At 39.5% G+C, this 19,183-nt stretch overlaps 1 protein-coding gene across 2 annotated transcripts in view; it reads left to right on the top strand.

Moving 5' to 3' along the window:
* Positions 1–16,864, top strand: part of ndst3 (N-deacetylase/N-sulfotransferase (heparan glucosaminyl) 3) — a 491,728-nt gene extending 474,864 nt beyond the window's left edge. For both annotated transcript variants that reach the window (XM_039759612.1, XM_039759611.1), the window contains exons 13-14: positions 1,879–1,981; positions 15,447–16,864. In XM_039759612.1, coding sequence (XP_039615546.1) covers positions 1,879–1,981; positions 15,447–15,566 — 223 coding nt within the window. In that variant the 3' untranslated portion in view covers positions 15,567–16,864. The remainder of the gene's footprint in view (positions 1–1,878; positions 1,982–15,446) is intronic.
* The last annotated feature ends 2,319 nt before the right edge of the window (positions 16,865–19,183 follow it).

Here is a 19,183-nt window from a genome sequence, read left to right as displayed (position 1 = left end):
GACATCAGTGGAGACTGAGGGGACGTGCATTTAGGATTGCAGCCAGGAAACACTTCTTTAAGCAAACAGCAAAATTTATTTCTATAGCACATTTTCATACAAATGATGTAGTTCAAGTGTTTTATAAGATAAAGAAAGAAAAAAATATAAAAATTAGGCAATGACTATTAACAAAGAATAACGTACGGCCAGATGGCCAGGGAGAACAGAACAAACAAACCAAAAACAACACTCCAGAGGGCTGGAGGGAAAAAAAAAACAAAATCTGCAGGGGTTCCAAGGCCATGAGACCACCCAGCCAGGGCCATCTTAACGCATTGGCATGCTGGGCAGTTGCACGGGGGCCCCACAAGCTTAGGGGGTCCCATGTTAATCTATGTATGTTATGACTTGCTATGTGGTTGTGTAGGTAGGGGGCCCAGTGCACTGCTTTGCCCAGGGGGCCTATAATGCTGTTAAGAAGGCCCTGTGCCCAGCCCCCAATGGACAGAAGAGAGTTGTGGGATTCCAGAACAAATTACCAAGACATGGAGTTGAAGCAGAAACCTCAACAACCTTTAAGAAGAATCTGGATGTGATATTGGACAGCTTAGCTATTAGCTAAACAAACTTAATGGACTGAATGGTCTCCTCACGTCTGTCAAATTTTTTATGTTCTTATGTTCTACAAAGTACTGAATTAAGGGTCTGAATACTTCTATGAATGGGAGATTTCAATTTTTAATATTTAATATATTTGCAAAACTCTCAAAACATGTTTTCAATTTGCCATTATAGGTTATTAAATGTAAGTTGCTGTGCAAAAATGGCTAATTTATCCATTTAAAAATAAATCTGTTCTGGACTTTAAACTAGAAGTTGATTGGTTCAAACCCCACCTTCATCTCACAGTGTGACCCTGAGTGAATCAATTAACCCTCTCATACCTCAATTGTAGAAAACATTTAAACAATGGTCCTACAGCCTCATCTTGTAAGTCACCTTGGGTAAAACCAACCGAATATAAAATTATACATAAATACATATATAAATAATACACCTAATTGACCATACATAAACTGTACGGGACAAACTGATGCCCAGTTTATTGACTTACTACTTGTAAATGATGAGGTAGGATGGCACCCTGTGGCAGACCTCCAAACCAGGCCATATTCTTCACATTCTTAATGTTGTTATTGGCTTTGCACTTAATTTACCTCTTACAACGGTAAAGTTGGACCTACTGATTTTGCTGTGTATGTTTTTAACCAACTGATATTTTAATCAAAGGGGATGTGTATTCAAACACATGAATGTGGTATAGGTGAAAAAAAATAAAAAAGGTAAGCTACAAAATGGGGCAGGTCAATGAGAAAAGTGGGTGGGAACCAACCCTGAAACATGGGCAAGTCCTTCACAGGGCAAACTCAAATGGACCAATGACAAAAGTGGGTTGAAACCAATCCTGGAATGTGGGCAAGTCCTTCACAGGACAAACTCAAATGGACCAATGACAAAAGTGGGTGGAAACCAATCATGGAATGTTGGCAATTCCATCACAGTGCAAACTTTTATGGGCCAATGAGAAACGTGGGTGGACCTATACTGTGAAAAGTGGGTGGGAACCAACCCTGGAATGTGGGCAAGTCCATCACAGGGCAAACTCAAATGGACCAATGTGAAAAGTGGGTGGGAACCAACCCTGGAATGTGGGCAAGTGCATCACAGTGCAAACTCTTATGGGCCAATGAGAAATGTGGATGGGTCTGTACTGTAAAATGTGGTTGGGAACCAATCCTGGAATGTGGGCAAACCCTTCACAGGGCAAACTCACATGGGCCAATGAGAAAAGTGGGTGGGCTTAACTCTGACTCATTCTTTTCTCACCCTTTTCAGATTTGATCCCCAGAAAGGATTCTGGTGTCAGCTTCTTGAGGGAGGAAGAACTAAATGTCTCGGAAAAAGCAAAGGCAGAAAGTATTCTCCAATGGATGCTGAGGTAAAGCAAAAAGTGAAAAGAAGGGAAAAAAGATGATTTGTATTCTTTAGCATTTAATCCAGACTGCCATGAAAGCTGTGAAAGCTCGATCAGCATGGAGCCTAATGAGCAAATGGCTGAAATGAGCTGAAAGTGTTTAATATGTGTGATATTCTTAGGTTTCATAATTCAGTCAAGAATAGGTTAAGGTTGAATTTCTATGGAACATGCCTCAGTAGTTTAAGCTGTAGGCGGATTTAGGGCTTAAAAGGCCACAGCAGCTATATTGATTTGCCTTGAGCTCAGTGCTTCATAGTGTCATGTATTGAGGAAAATAATGCAAAACCATTTTAAGTAGCAATTGACTTCTTGTTCTCAGTTTGACATTTAGGCTGGTTTTCCTTTAAGCGTATGTAGTGTGTTATAGTCTGCAGCAGAGTAAATTGAGGAGTGTTTGCTGGGAATCAAAATGATGGCTGCATCATCTTTTAAAGATACAACTGAGTCATGCTGTTCTGCTTTACCTGCTGAAGCGCGGTGAGGGTGGGCTGAATTTTAAATGACAAATCCAAAGTATCGTCTATTACTGCTAATCTGGGGACAAATATCCCTTTGAGGGTTTCCTCAGCTCTCTCTGCACAGAAAAAGAAAGTTGCCGAGTGTGGCTGTCAATCGAATGGAATGAATGGATTGATAATAAAATCATATTGATTATTGATATTAAATTCATTTGGATTATTAGATTAAATCCAAGTGAATCAGTGGAATCTCACTTTTAGAGGACACTCAGTGTCATTTAGGTTCTGTAAGATAACTGGTTATGAAAGGCAATAGCAGGGGTCATTGATTGCGAATGAAAAGTAAACTTAGTTTGATTCATATTGTTTTATTAAATCTCTTGCAGTCAATGGTACCTCTAAAGATGGCTGATTCTAGGCCAGACCTCGATGTTAGGTAAAGGGAATTTGGGTTCTTAAGAAAATCCAATGAAAGATGTCTTATACACATTGGTCATTCTTCGCTTGTGAAATTCATGTCGTTTTGTTAAATCCTTGAGAACTGGTGACTGCTCATCCATAGTGGATACCTGCACACTCCTGGAAAGTACCGGAAATTATGATTTCAGTCCACTAAGGCAGTGGTTCTCAACCTTTCTGGCCCTAGGACTCCATTTTGTATGGATTTGTTGAGTGATGACCCTTTATTAGCGGTAGTTTCAATGTTAAGTAAAGCCAACATTTTTCCCTGAATGTTGCACTTTAACAAATAACAGTAAATAGATAGATATATAAGTCACTATATGATAGATTGATAGATCGATCGAACGAACAAACTTCAATTGTCCCTAGGGGGGGATTTATTTTTTACAGATACTTTAAATCAATAAATACATAAATAGGTACATGTATAAATTCATACATACATACATATGCTTCTGCTGTCTATTATGGACAACAACCATCACCCACTACTCACCACCATAATTAAGCAGAGGAGTTTGTTTAGTGGTAGGCTGCTATCACAGAACTGCAATACTGTCAGATACGAAAGATGTTTTGTCCTTGGAGCCATTGGACTCTTTAACTCTTCCCAAAAGTGGTGGGGTGGTTGAGTTCTGGGCCTGATGCTCCTTCTCTGCTCTTGTCGGGACTTCCTCATAAGCTATATTAGCTACTAGCAAAATACCCGCGCTTCGCAGCGGAGAAGTAGTGTGTTAAAGAAGTCATGAAAAAGAAAAGGAAACATTTTAAAAATAACGTAACATGATTGTCAATATACAGTAATTGTTTTGTGAGTGTTATGAGTGTTGCTGTCATCAAGGATTTGATTATCATTATTTCCTTCAATCAGGTTCGTATTTGGAGGACGTGTTGTGTTCAAGTTACATTCCGTGTTTGTCAACCGTTGTAAAGATAACAGGTTTCATTCATCGAAGTGTTCACTACCCAAATCGCTACTCGTGAATCTAAGATGTTTAACAGGCATTCCCGGGATTAAGTTGTGGATTTGCCTGCAAATATTTGGCGGCAGTGTGTCTATGAACGTAATGTAAACTTAAGCTTTACACCTTGCTTTCCTATTGATATGTCTACAAAGGCTTGTTCAGCGTCAGAGGTTTGTTCCTCTCTTACTGCATCAATAAACAGCTCATCTTCCTCTTTATCTGAGACATCACACACTGCATGCACAGGTTTACCTTTCCCAGTCCTGCAAACTTTAGCAAAGTGGCTCAATTAACCACATTTTTTACACTGTCTTTCTTTACTTGGACATTGACTTTTTCCACCGTGTGCCTTGTTTCCTCAGTAGCTGAACTTATGAATATGCGTGTATGCGTCACTCGCTTCATATTCTTTTGCTGCCGTCTCAATTGTGTAATGCGTTTTTTGTATAGCGCTCTTTGGAGCTCTTTGTTGTTGTCTGCATACTGCGTTCACAGTCAGTTCACGTGAGCCGCTCGGAGTACATGCATCGAAGGTTCTCAGCTGTGCTTGTGCTATCTTATGTGACCTTGCGATGTCCACAGCTTTTTTTAATGTTAGCTCAGACCCGGCACTTAAAAGTTTCTCTCGCACTTTTGCTGAGTTTGTGCCAAACACTATATTATCCCTGACCATCTCATCCTCGTTTGCATAAGCACAGTCTTTCACCAGCAATTTTAACTCCACTACAAAGTGATCCAAAGTCTCGTTTATACCCTGCGTCCTCTCATTAAACTTGTATCTCGCGAATATCGTATTCGTCGTAGGCATGACAAACGCCAGCGGCAGCCTGTCTATGAACTTAATTTAAACTTTAGGTTTACACCGTGCTTTGTTTCCGCAGTAGCTGCACTTATGAATATGCTTGTATCCTTTTATTAGTATAGATGTACTACATCTGATATCTCAGTACTTGATCATCAATATATAACCTTTCTCCATAAAGTGTCACTTTAAACATGTTACCCTACCAACATAAGCCGTATCACTTTATTTTATTTTAATATTATGTCACTTCAATATCTGCCACTTTTGTATTAGTATTATTTGCACAGTTCCTATTTAACTGCCATTTTGTAGGCACCATCTACATCACCTGTATGAACTGTGAGATTCCCAATTCCATTGTACTGCGATTGCATTTGACAGCCTGTACTTACTTAATGTTACTTGCATAATGTGCACCTAAATGTCTGTATCTAACTTGCTCTAATTCTTGGCTACTGGTACTTACATTTCCCTCAGGATCAATAAAGTATCTATTAGCCACTGGTGTACACTAGCCCCCATAGTTTTTCACACACTTCTGCTGAATGACTCATTGGCTGAAAGTCCTCCATGTTGGTGTGTCAAAGAGAGGATGTGCAGCATTGTTCATAATGGCATTCAGTTTTCTTTTAATTCTCTACTTTGCTACAACCTCTAAGGGGTCCACAGCGTGTGCCATAACTGAGCTTGTCCTTTTAATTAGCTTGTTGATCCAGTGGGCCTCTCTTGAAGTAATGTTACTAACCCAGCACACAAACTTGTATAGAATTGGACTGGCCATCACAGAGTTGTAGAAGTTGCGAAGGATGTCATTTTCCACCTACCCAGTGGTAGGTACTGCCTATCCTATCACAAATCCACCACAAATGTCACAGTGTGTTAGAGGTGGGCTGAAATGTGAAAACACAAGTCAGCAGCCACACCACCTGCACTTCAGAAGAGGTCATCTACCTGAAGCTAAAGTGGATGGACCGCTTTGTGTTTGGCCGGTTCTTGGATGGAAGACCATCTAGGAAAAGCTTGGGTTGCTACTAGAACAGGTGTTGGTGAGGATATCAGGGGGCACTCACCCTGTGGTCTGTGTATGGATCCCAATACACCAGTGCAGTGACAGGGACACTGTGCTGTAAATATGATGCTATTCTTTAAATGAGATGTGATCGATAGATAGATAGAATGAATAGGCACTATATGATAGATAGATAGATAGATAGATAGATAGATAGATAGATAGATAGATAGATAGATAGATACTTTATTAATCCCAAGGGGAAATTCATATAATTCATAAAACCGAGGTCCAGACTCTCTGTGGTCATTAAAGATCCCTGGGCATCTTTCAAAAAGAGTAAGGTGTATCCCGATGTCCTGGCTAAATTTCCACCCATAGCCAATCTGGCTCCCTTAATATCCTTTCTCTCGAACGGGCTATCTATCTCTTTCACCTATTGAAAATCTGATAGCTAATGTGTGCTGAGCATACTGGTGTAATAATGGCTGCCTTTGCATCATCCAGGTGGGTGCTAAACATTGATGGAGATTGAAGTGGTTCTCCTCTGTCTATGCAATGCCCTTGGAGTAGTGAGAAAATTTCTATATAAAAGTAATTATGATTATTATTATTACTACTATAATACAAAATCTCTATTATCATGAAAAGAATATATGAGAAAGCTATTGAAGAACACTGGTAAAGGAACAGTTCTGGTCACTTGTTCACATTTCACTAATTAGAGAATCAATTGCGGTACGGCCTGTTTGACCAAGCAAAGCAGTTAAATATGAAGCAGAGATAACCCCGGACTAGTCCTACTATACAGCAAGATTCTTGTATTCACTGGAAATCTCTGGTAGCAAAAAAGTACTAACCGAATCTTCTTGTTGGTATAATGTGTTGGTGGGACCAACACCCAAAACTGCTTCGTCATGGTTCCTACAAGGGGTTATTGCAAGGGAGAGTTTTTCATGTTACAAGTGAAAATACTCCAGACGCATTAAATATTAGTGAAAAATGTTCACCCTTACTCCTATTGATAAGACCTGTGACAAATCCCTTCTTTATGCAGACACTGCCAATACTGATGCTCTGTGCAAAAGAGGACAGAGCCGACTATACTTCCTTAGAAGGCTGGCGTCAGATGTTCTACCAGATGGTTGTGGCGAGCGCCCTCTTCTACGCAGTGGTGTGCTGGGGAGGCAGCATAAAGAAGAGGGACGCCTCACGCCTGGACAAACTGGTGAGGAAGGCAGGCTCTATTGTAGGCATGGAGCTGGACAGTTTGACATCCGTGGCAGAGTGACAGGTGCTGAGCAAGCTCCTGTCAGTCATGGAAAATCCACTGAACAGTATCATCTCCAGACAGAGGAGCAGCTTCAGCGACAGACTGCTGTCACCGTCCTGCTCCACTGACAGACTGAGGAGATCATTCCTCCCCCACACTATGTGACTCTTCAGTTCCACCCGGGGGGGTAAACGTTAACATTATGCAAAGTTATTGTCTATTTTACCTGCATTTTTATCACTCTTTAATTTTATATTGGTTTTTTTATCAGTATGCTGCTGCTGGAGTATGTGAATTTCCCCTTGGGATTAATCAAGTATCTATCTATCTATCTATCTATCTATCTATCTATCTATCTATCTATCTGCACTACAGACCGTTGTCCATCTTTCTATTCTCACATATTTATTTCGGGCATTTCCTGTGGTTAAATGAAATTCTGAAATGAAATGGAATGAAACAGAATGTCCGCTTGCAGTAAAAACAATCAGGATGTAGGTTTACAAATAAGCGTGAGAAAATCTCAATCAAATTTTAGTGTAAATTGCTTTCGTGCACAATCATATATATGATTTATATTACAACAATAGCAATAATTACACTCTCTTTTAATAAAAAATACTAATTACACAATAAACCACTGCAGATAGCATCCCTTGAAATAATTGAATGTAGTTCAGTACCCCAGCTTTATTTATTGAAATCGTAGCATTCTCTTCGTCTGTATTTCTCATCCATCATACACGCTGCTTCTGGTTGTTAATTCTCGGTAACCTTCAATATCATAGAGCAGGTATTTGGGAGAAACAAAGCATTCATTATTAAAAAAAAAACATAAGGAGCCATGTGAGTAAATTCTGTTCCCATTTAGGGGGCGCTGCAGCCTCCCAAGCCTCAGACACAACAAAGCCCAAACGCACTTTATGCTCAAATAAAAGGCTTATATTGAGCCCCAACACCTTTGTGACAAGAATAACCAACAAAAGAATACACCAAGCACAGCTCTCCTTCCTCCTGCATGAGTGTAGCCCACTGCCTCCTAGGTCTGATTTATAAAAATGAAGAAGTGAGCTTTCTTTTAAGCTCGACCTGAGTACTGCTTCCAGTCTCTTGTCCCAGTCATCTTCCAGGTCACACGGAAACCAGGACAGTCTTCCCTCTGCAGTGCCCTCTGGAGGTCCCCGATAGGATTCAGTTTCCATACTCCATTTCCCATGCAACCCTGCAGGTGTTGTTGTGGTGGAGGTCACGCCATCCTGACTTTTCTCAAGTAGGCACACGTAGTCTCAGGAAGGCAACACAATCAGGCTTTTATTGCGTGATGCACTCAAATCGCGTGCAATGAGCTCCCAAGCATTGGTAAACCATACTTTTATTACAATTCTGATCTCCCAACACATTTGTCTCTGTCATCTGACTCCCTATGATTCCATTCTCCTGTATCCTGCCTCCCTGCCGGCCATATACCACAATATATATATATATATATATATATATATATATATATATATATATATATATATATATATATATATATATATCAAACCCGCTATATCCTAACACAGGGTCACGGGGGTGTGCTGGAGCTAATCCCAGCCAGCACATGGCGCAAGGCAGGAACAAACTTGGCCAGGGCGCCAGCCAACTGCAGGGCACACTCACACACACACCCACACACCAAGCACACACTAGGGACAATTTAGGATCGCCTATGCACCTAACCTGCTTGTCTTTAGACTGTGGGAGGAAACCAAAGCACCTGGAGGAAACCGACACAGACACGGGGAGAACATGCAAACTCACGCAGGGAGGACCCAGGAAGTGAACCTGGGTCTCCTAACTGCAAGGCAGCAGCACTACCCACCGTGCCACCCTATATATATATATATATATATATATATATATATATATATATATATATATATATATATATAGATATATATATATATATATATATATATATATATATATATATAGAAATATGTATATATATATATATATGTATATGTATGTATATATGTATGTATGTATATACAGTATATATATATATATATATATATATATACAAAGTATATATGAAAACTGTTCACAGTGCTGCTTTTACAGCCAGATTCTACATGGATGATCCACAACCCTTTATAGTCCAGAGCTTTCTGAAGAGCGTGTCCCTCTCAGGTCTGGACCTAGAGCCACTACATTTCCCTCTTCTCAGAACCCTTACCCTCAAGAGTAATATGAAGTCCATCTGCCAGGACACTCAAGGGGTGCAAGGCGAGCTATCGTAAGTGTGGCCAAGGGGTCCACCAGCATTAGTACTAAACCAGTCTTTCGTCTCTGCATTTTAGTCGGTTTTATCCCACTTCTAGCATCAGATGTAACAATCTGGGGGGGTATGAGAGGTGGAGGAATAAATTTAGCCGTCTTACGGCAGACTGCTGGTATGGCCTTAAAGACCTTTGTTTTCTTCACAATGCCACCCACAGCTGCTTTGTCCCCTCAGTTTGCACTCCCACACTGTGCAGCTCCGCCTCACTGCACTCACCTGGGGTCAGAGGCAACCTGGCTGCCCCATTATTTAACCACCCCATGGTTCATGAGCTGACCCAAGGCCGAGGACCACATCCAAGTCTTGCTGCTGGACCCCGCTCATAGGCTAGTAAGCCTCAGCAGCACTGAAACGTAGAATAAAGAGTTAGTTAAAATGACGGTTGTGCATCTCCACTCTTATAGTTCACAGAGCCACTTGTATAGCCAGCTTGTACGGGTATCACCGCTCCCCTCGATAGTTTGCCACCTCCAGAAGAGCATGTCCCTCTCTGGTCCGGATCTAGAGTCACTACACTATAATGGGGTCAAATCAAGTCACACTTTATTTATAAAGCACATTACCACAGCCAAAAACTTTACCAAAGTGCAATACAAGAAAGGGTAAAAGAAGCAATTTATACAGTATATATAACCAACGATTACATAAAAGATAAACTCAAAATACTCACACAATGTTTCACATATACTGAAGGACCAACTCATCTTTTAACCTCACTCTTTATCTTCCCTCGTGACCTTTCCTTTGACTTTTTCCTTTCTTCCTTCCACATTATATCTTCTTTGCGCACTACACTCTGGACTAATGTAAGTTTCCACAATAATGAGTCTCTTAACTTTTATTCTTCAGAGTGTAATTGGCTTTCACCTTTTATTTTACAGATGCTTGCTCCTGCAGCCCACCCATGACCCTTTTATTAAAGCCTTATGTCTTTATATAAGAAGTCCATCAGAGTTTAAAGTCAGAGAACGCCAAGTTAGATTAGTCAGGTGCACCGCAGCCCACGGACAATATAGAAACAGCACTTGGGACCCTGTAAAGTAGCCAGCTAGCCAGCATATGAAGCTGTCAAAAACCACACTTTCTGAGGGTTTCCAGCAGAACAGACGAATGCAGCAGAAACACTCAGCTATAGCATAACACTGAGCCAGCCAAGAATAAACTGCCTTGTAAAAGAGGAGCAGATGGCAGAAAATCAAAAAAGAAGGAAGTGCCAACATGACAAAGGAGATTCATATTGCCTCCAGATACATGGTACAGGCCAAAATGGCTTTGTGGGTGGAATAAACGAGTTTAGATTAGAGAGTTGTGGAATCAATCCTAAGACAGGCCTGGCTCCTTCAATACATAAATCATCACTCTTGGTCAGGCAAGACAGCGGTGCAGATACTCATTGAAATCCTCCTAGGTTAGCAAGAAGATCAGTGCCGAGACTTGTGTTATCCGCTCAGATGCGTGGCACTTACTTAAAACAAGGCAGGCACCAGCAGCCAAATGGGAGTGAGCATGTATCTGTGTGCCAAGTCCCCTGCATCAAAATGATGCTTTCTTGTTGTTGGTTATTAGCGGCTCATTTATAGAGACTCAGATGCAAATAGTCAATGCAGAATGATGATATCTCATATGCCATTTCTATTTTTTTCAGATTTATGTTGTTTTTTATAAGCATCTAACAATCATTTAATTGATATGTAACAGAAAGAAAGAAAGTGTTAGTTAAGGTCTCGTTCATCATCATCATCATCGCTGGTTTAATGGTCATTTCCCTTATATACTCAGGTTTTCCAGGTACCCACAGGTCTCATGACATAGGAGTAAGTGACTAATAGATTAAATACTAATGACCCCTGATCTAAAGTGTTGCATGAAACTTTGTAACTCTTATTATTACTAAATGATGCATTTGTTAATGGCTTATTAAACAGTAGGAGATACAAGGACCTCTGGTCTCAGTAGTTTGCTATGCCGCAAGTTCTTGTCATTTATCAGATGCCGAAGCTGTCATTCTTCTTCCTCCTATCATGTAATCAGCTTCTACAATTTGCTTGATGCTCAGCAGATGGTAACTGCTCGTCTGTTTCTTTCTGCCATGTCACTTTTCCAATCAGTTTCTGTATGCAGATTGCCACAGGAAAGAAACGATCCCTCAAAACTTCATAGAGGATGCCAGTAGCCACATTTTTTTGCTTCACCAATGTGTGTAACGTTAAAGGCTTTTGGTTAAGACCAAGATTAAGGTTCTAGACCCAGTGGTTCATTAGTGATTAGTGACAGACACATCCTTTAGCATTATATTATTGTGAACAGTAAGGGGTGCCACCAAGTACCTAAACACCAGATACACAAGACCCAACACAACTTTGGGTTCAATAAAACCAACCTATGTAGTGATAGTCTGATGGACGTGTTTGTTGGACCACTGATAACTGAAAAACCACCAGGAAATACCAAAACTATGAGAAAGGCTGTAGAGCGGACTTCAGCATTCACCATGATATCAATTTGCAGCATCAAACTTTTCAGACTGGACTGTTGGCAAAATTCTTCTTAAAGATTTATCCTGTCATTAGTATAAAATACAAATACTGCATGCATTTTTTGAAAATAAATAATCTACGCGACTCAACATTTTGTACTGGTTAATGAATTATTAAAACACAACTAGCATATACTGAACTATTTGCAAACTCACTTACAATAATGTATTAGTGGTGAAGCTCATTTGAAAAAGTCATTAATTTTTTTTTTATTTAAGACAAGGTAAATAAGTAGAGTTGAATAAATATTTTATTATTTAGTTATTTAACTACTTTATTCCTTTTTGGGTCCAAGTGAGTAAATAAAGTCTTTTCCAAAATCCTGTGAACCTTGTGCTTCACATGTTATAAAGGAAGGTGGATTTCTCTCAGCTTAACTGTACGTTACACTAAGCATTTATATTGGCAGTGATATACCTTGGAAATCTATTCCTTGTTTTCAATGATAATTATTGTGTTATTAACAACCAGTAATGGCACTCTGCACAATAACGTGCAGTGAATACACTTGACTTGAGCATTCCCAGTTTCCATTCTCTTTCTCTGTCTCTGTTTCACATTCATTTGCTCAGAGGTTGATGCGCTTGCTGCTTCCTGAGCTGCTTTTCTTTTCTCCACCCTAGCGGCCCACTGCTTCTCTTCTTTCGTCGGCATCTTTTCGCGTTAAGACCAATTAAGTCAGTGTTTGTGTTACAATTACTTGTACGTTTTTCTTTAATTTTTCACTTAAGCTGGCACTTCAATCTGCCTCAAGAATGATTTAAGATATGAAGAGGTAGGGGAAGTGAAGGTGAGGAAGACAAAACATTATTAACTGTAATGATTTTAAGTATTTAACTCACAAATACCAAGGACTGTATTTTGTATTAATCATGCTGCAGAGAGCTATATGATTTTTACTTCTATATGATTTGTTCTTCATTTAGGTAGAAAAAGAATTAAGCTTGTGCACAGAATTATGAGAGTAACATAAAATTCTTTTATGAGAAAATGCTGACCTCTTGATACTAACAGAACACCCCGTGATATTATAAATCAATGTGATAGTTTCTGAATCCTTGCTTAAAACTGTAAGAAACATTTCCCTTATGGATTAATAAATAAGGATTTATTAATCTAACCAGACAAAATCTAATGAAGATATTAAAGCTATAAGAATGTAATTTCTTCATAACTAATGTACTGAACTATAAGACTGCTTTAAACTGGTCTTGTGTGTGTGAGCTGATAAGGGCGTATTCCTAAGGCATGCGAGTGCCTGATAACTCTTTATTTTGGTAAGAAACTCTGCGCACTCCTGTATGTAATAAATCAGGATGTAACCGTAACTTACAGCAATCTATGTATGACCTCAAAATGAACTGCCATGTTTTTTCTCTTTGGCCAATGAATAAGCTAGGTAATAAAAAGAGAGGATTTTTTTCTTTTCAGGCAGGCTGTCTGTTCTAGCTAGTCAGTTGCACTGAACTGGGGTTGCCTGCAGTCTCTTTAACTCACCAAGAATAAAGAAATTGCTTTTTATTTTAAATTGGTGTTTTTGTCTCCCGTTGTTTTTGACTTCAGCATCCACAGATGGTGAAAGTGGTAGGGATGAGAACAGCGCTCATATGCATGTGCCACCCTGCTGGCCGCTGCTGAGAGTTGATTCTACAATAAAATAAAATAAAAATAAAAAGAGGAATAACCTTGGAGTTCAATCATTACCCCGAAAGCAGATAGTAGAGGTCACGCAGTATATGTGTACCAAATTTCAGGTCAATAGGTGAAACGGTTTGTGAGCTACAGGTGATTTAAAATCCTGGACAGACAAGATATATATTTTCTGTTTTTGCCATATTCATGTGAGGAATATGCTTCAATGGAAACAAAAATTATATTTTTTAAAATACACTACTGGTCAAAAGTTTTAGAACACATGAGTTTTTCTTCATATTTAATCAGTTGAAATGCAGTGAATGACCTAAAATGATGAAAAGGTAAGCAGTAATCTGCCAGAGGTTTCAATTTAAAGTTTAGGTTAGCAGAACCTGAAAAATATCAGAATATTACAAATGGGCCTTCTTCAGGGAACATCTAATACATTACAAACTACAGAGATTCTGAAGCAATTAAAGTAAACTAAGCCTTGCGAGTTGAAGCAGACAGTTTGCACAAGTGTCCCAACTTCTGTTGATTACTTAAAATCCCTCAGTCTGTCTTAAAGCAGACTGGAACAGACTGTGTTACTACACCCTCTGAAGTACGACTTGGATAATATTCCAGTGATAATGGCAAGAAAATGGCAAATAACAAATGAAATGAGACAGAGCATTATTACCCATAGACGTGTTGGCCTTTCATTTAGAGAAACTGCAAAAAAAAACAAAGTGTCGGTGAGCACAGTGGTGTCCTACACAATCCAAAGGCAATTGGAAACTGGAAGAACCTCTGATAGGAGGAGATCTGGCAAACTTCCCATCACAGACCAATCAGAAGACGAGTTTCAGAGGCTCACCGGCTTATGTGATCCCAGGAGCCTCACAGCACAACAGCTAAGAAGAACAGATTAACAGTGCAGGGTTAAAATAAGCAAGTGTCCATTTCTACTGTGAAGAGGAGACTTCATGATGCAGGTTTGACAGGGTGAGTGGCAAGAAGAAAGCCATTCCTTAAAGGACAAAACAGGGCCTTGAAACACTGGGTGTGCACTACTGCAGACCGGAAGAAAGTATTATGGGCTGATGAATCAAACTTTGAAATCTTGGGTTCATCACGCAGGGTGTTTGTTCGCCATCAAGTTGGTGACAGGATGGTCCCTCAGTGTGTGACCCCAACTCTCAAACATGGAGGAGGAAGGTCTGGACAGAGTTAGTGACTGGCATTCTGAATCACATGGGTGCCCACCGTTTGGCTGTTACATCAGTAAGAGGGGGGCTACTTTGATGAATCAGAAATTTGAATACAATTTTGTACACTTAGTGATTCCTTGACTTAGTTTTTCTTTTCTTTGCCATTGTTTGTTCTATGCCTTGATTTCATGAAACATTAAGACATTTGACTGCGTGCATTTCCATAAAAACTGAAATAAGTGAGGCATTCTGAAACTTTTGACCGCCGCTAGTTGCCGGTCCAGTCTTTATGGTAGTTATCCCTGTCATGAGTCCCAGTATGGCACTGGTTTTCTTATTTTGGTTCACAGATTATAACATTTTAGAACCTCTGCTTTAACTCATCAATCTTTTTTTGTTTTACTGATTTTTCTTATAAACATGGTAGGTTCTGATCTCTGATTTCATCTGCAGCACTTACTGAGCCTTAATGTCTTTTCAGTTTAAGTAATGGAAGGGCAGAGGGGTACCATTGTTGGGCCTAAATCTGTACCCTGTGTTATACACCAGTGTTGGCTGCCATGAACATTCACGAAAGTGATGATTTGCAATATGTTGTTACCTACATGATGACAATAAATTTGAGCGTTTGCTGCAACGGTTTTTGGAATTTTACTGTTATAACAAGAAAACAATGGCCCCTCTCTGTTCTAAGATGTGCTTGTGCTCGTTGCCCTGCTTTGAATGTCTCTTTCTTTCTTTCTCTCTCTCTCTTTCCTTTCAGTCCAGGGAATTTCTCTCAAGATACTACAAGGATCACAACATCGAACTCTCCAAGCTGCTGCACAGACTAGGACAACCCTTACCTTCATGGCTAAGAGAGGAGCTACAGAAAGTGAGATAACAAAGACGAGGAGCTTCAGGAATGGACTCCGTTTATCTTTGGACTCACAGACCTTTCTTATGAACGGCCAAATATAAAAGCTGGGTTTTAAATTGAACTTTTCAGGAAACAAAATAGATAGGCTTAATGCTTCCATGTGCTGGCATGTGGTATTATCTGTATGGGACATTACTGAAACATATATATATAAATATATATATATATATATATATAAGAAGGAAGTGAAAATGAACATATGAAGTTGCTAAAATAGACAAATGTTTAAAAAAAAATATATGGAGAATCCAAGCTGCAACCTGGGAATCCGGATGAAAACCACTTTATTTTTTATTTTTATTTTTTTTTGCAGATGGAAAACCATGACTGCAGTGACTTTTTCTTTTCTTTTAATTTATGACTCCAGTGCAGTGCTGGTTAGCTGTCTGGTGTCTGTGGTGAAAATTTGCACTAAGTTATGTTCCGAGCCTCACACACTGAGTTTGTTTTTTCTTAAATGTACAGTGACAAAAAAAAAAAAAAATCAATGCTTTTAATGATTTGTCCTGGCATGCTAAGAGAAATGAAATGCTGCTGAAAGCATCGTGGCGGACCATGGTGGGGCAGGGCAGAGTTTTTACAGAGATTGATGCAACTAATGTCCAGCAAGGGTTACAGGATTTAGGGACAACGTCAAAGAAACAGTGTTCAAACAAGACATTTTCTAACAACGTATGGTTTACGGTACTTTAATTTTTTTTTTATTTGTCTCCATCATCATGCACCAACGCACAATTCCGTTTTCCACCTTCAATAATGAAAAATGACCATTTGTGTTATGGGCCTTTTTATTTAAAACTTTTCTTTTTTGTTTTAAATGTTAAGATTTCATGCATCACGGTGGTGCCTCCAAGTGTGTTAAAAGGTGCACTCCTCACCCACTTCAAGTGCTTTATAAATTAAGTCAGTTTACTTAAAACTAATGAAAAAATGGCAACTTAAAGTTTAAGAATGGCTTGTCTGCATTCATCACCATACTGGTCAATTCTGCTGTGCATGTCACTGAGCGGAAACCCCATAAGTCGTCATTGGGTTCTCTTTATTGTGGGGCGGCTTCCTGCCTGAATTTGTTATCAATTTGAAATACCAAATACTTTGGAAAGTCCTGCTCTTGTGATTTATAAATTAGCTAGCTGAATATCCATGCTTTGCTATGGGATAGCAACAGGAAAAATGTGTTCTAAAACAGAAGTCGCCAACTCCGGTCCTGGAGGACCACCATTGCTACAGGTTTTCATTCTAAGCCTTTTCTTAATGAGTGACCTGTTTTTGCTGCTAATTAACTTCTTTTGAATTCATTTTAATTGACTTGCTTTTGAAGACTCAGACCCTTAATTGTTTCTTTTTCCTTAATTAGCAGCCAAACAAGAATGAGATACAAAGTGAGCCAAAGCAACTGGTGTCCATCATACAATATCTGAAAATAAAGAAAGATGAAGATCTCAGGAAAGTTGATCTGCTCAGATCCCCAAAACATTTTAGTAGTGCTCTTAGAAAAGAGAAAATTAACAATTTCGGAAATGTCTGCTGATGCACCACGAGAACAGCACCAAGCCACAAAATTAAAGAACGGGTTTAATCCACAACAAGAATTGGCACCTCATTAAGCAGCTGGTTGGATGGAGTGAAATTGGTTGGAGTTTGATGCCCTCATTTCTGTTTAGGTGCCATTTAAGGAAACAAATGAAGTAATTCAGAAATTTAGGGAAGCCAATCTTAAAAAAGCAATTCAAATTAAGTGAATTCACAAGTAGTTAATGTGCAGCACAAACAGGGCACTAGTTAAAAAAAGGGTTAGAATGAAAACCTGCAGCCATGGTGGTCCTCCAGGACTGGACTTGGTGACCCCTGCTCTAAAATATACATAGGTTGTGTGTCTGGACATTTCGGAGAGGTACTGAGGCTTGGTGTGGTAGGGGTCCGCGTCATGGTGTACGGCTTGAACCTCCACCAGTTATTAGAAACGTGGCTAACAATGTCAACCCACATCTGAGTGGCCAAGGAGAGGCAGTGCCATGCACAAGGCAGGCCAGCAAGGAGAACAGGCACGCGCCGTCACCCGCTCATCCGCACCATGTGGTGTGAGGGACCATTACTTCTTCAATACAAATCCTTTCTTTCTCAGTCTAGTTTTACAGGTTTATTTTAATAGGCATAAACGTAATAGTTGAATTTTTGACAAATGTATGAAAAAGAATAAAATAAAAAGTATGAAAATCAAAATCCTCAAAAAATGAATAAATTTGCTTTAATATACCTTGGAATAACCTAACTAAATTATTTTATAAAGATAAATAAAAGGAAAATTATTAATGCTTTGTGGAAACTCGAAAATATCAAAACAAAACTTGTACTCTTCAGAAAAATTAAAGTATTTTTAATTTACTTTAAAGAAACTTATTTTAGAAAGAAATGGAGTGAAAAAACTATTAAGAAATTTTGCGCTTGGACCACGAAATTTTTAAAAACGTTGCTTAGCGATCACCTATGGGCCAAGGGTAACCTACATTCCAAATTTCAAGTCCCAAGTCCTCAATGGTTCGGGAGATTTCGTGATGAGTGAGTCAGTGGTATTTGGTTTTTATATATATAGATTATTCGTGACATATCTAATCAATACACAATTTCCTCTGCAAGGTGGAGTAGGTCTTTCGTTATTCACAATGCAAATAAGAATATTAATTGAGTGGAAATCCTCTACATGTTTTATTACAAAATGAAGCCCTTTTTTTAACTTGTCCTTGCATCTGGTCTTGATTTCCATTGGTCAACAAGTTGTTTTTTTAATTTGTGAACAGTTACAGTTTTGTGTTTCCCTGTTAAATTATGCTCTTCTGTTTCTTTCATTCCCAAACTTTTGTTAAAAGTATTACTTTACTAAGATAATATATTTCACACTGCCAAATGCAAAACTAAAGGTGAAGGGGCCATTTGTTTTATTTATCTATCCGTGGAATTTGTAATATATTTGTTTTTATATTGTGGACAACAGGGGGAGTACAGCTTCCCGAACCCCGGACACACCAAACACAGACGTTCAGCACACAAGATTCCTTTATTCCCGTGAGGGACACTTTTGTCTCGTTCCCCACAGTGTCACAGTTCCCAAGCACAATACAAGAATTCAGCCTTTCCTGCCTAACTTCCTTGTTTTCGTCCTTCCGCCTCCACTCCATCTCTGGTAAGCCTCGTCCACCTCCTCCCAATCCTGGCTTTCTAAATGGAGTGAGGTGGCTCCTTTTCTTCAAGTCCCGGGAGTGCTTCAGGTGGCTCATCAACATTACCTGGAATCGCTCCCAGGTGTGATAGAAGTCCAATATAGGGCTCTGCACCTCCCCCTGGTGGCCCCCACGGAACCAAACTCCACCTCCCAGCATGCCCTACAGGAATCCGTGGTGCCACAGCCATCCAGGAGGGCTGCCTTCTAGTGTCCCAGGGAGGTATTGCCTCACTGATGCTCCCTTCCCTGGTCCTTCCATTCTGTTGTTAACCCGGCCAGGTAATGACCATGGACGTCCATCACAATATGTCTCTCTATTACCTAAAAAAAATCCTGGGAAGAGACGAGACTTTTTAGCCTG

This window comes from Polypterus senegalus, chromosome 7, assembly GCF_016835505.1.
Source record: "Polypterus senegalus isolate Bchr_013 chromosome 7, ASM1683550v1, whole genome shotgun sequence".
In the NCBI taxonomy this organism is placed as follows: domain Eukaryota; kingdom Metazoa; phylum Chordata; class Cladistia; order Polypteriformes; family Polypteridae; genus Polypterus; species Polypterus senegalus.
The sequence above is the reverse complement of the archived record's forward strand: the minus strand, read 5'-3'. Positions and strand labels throughout refer to the sequence as shown.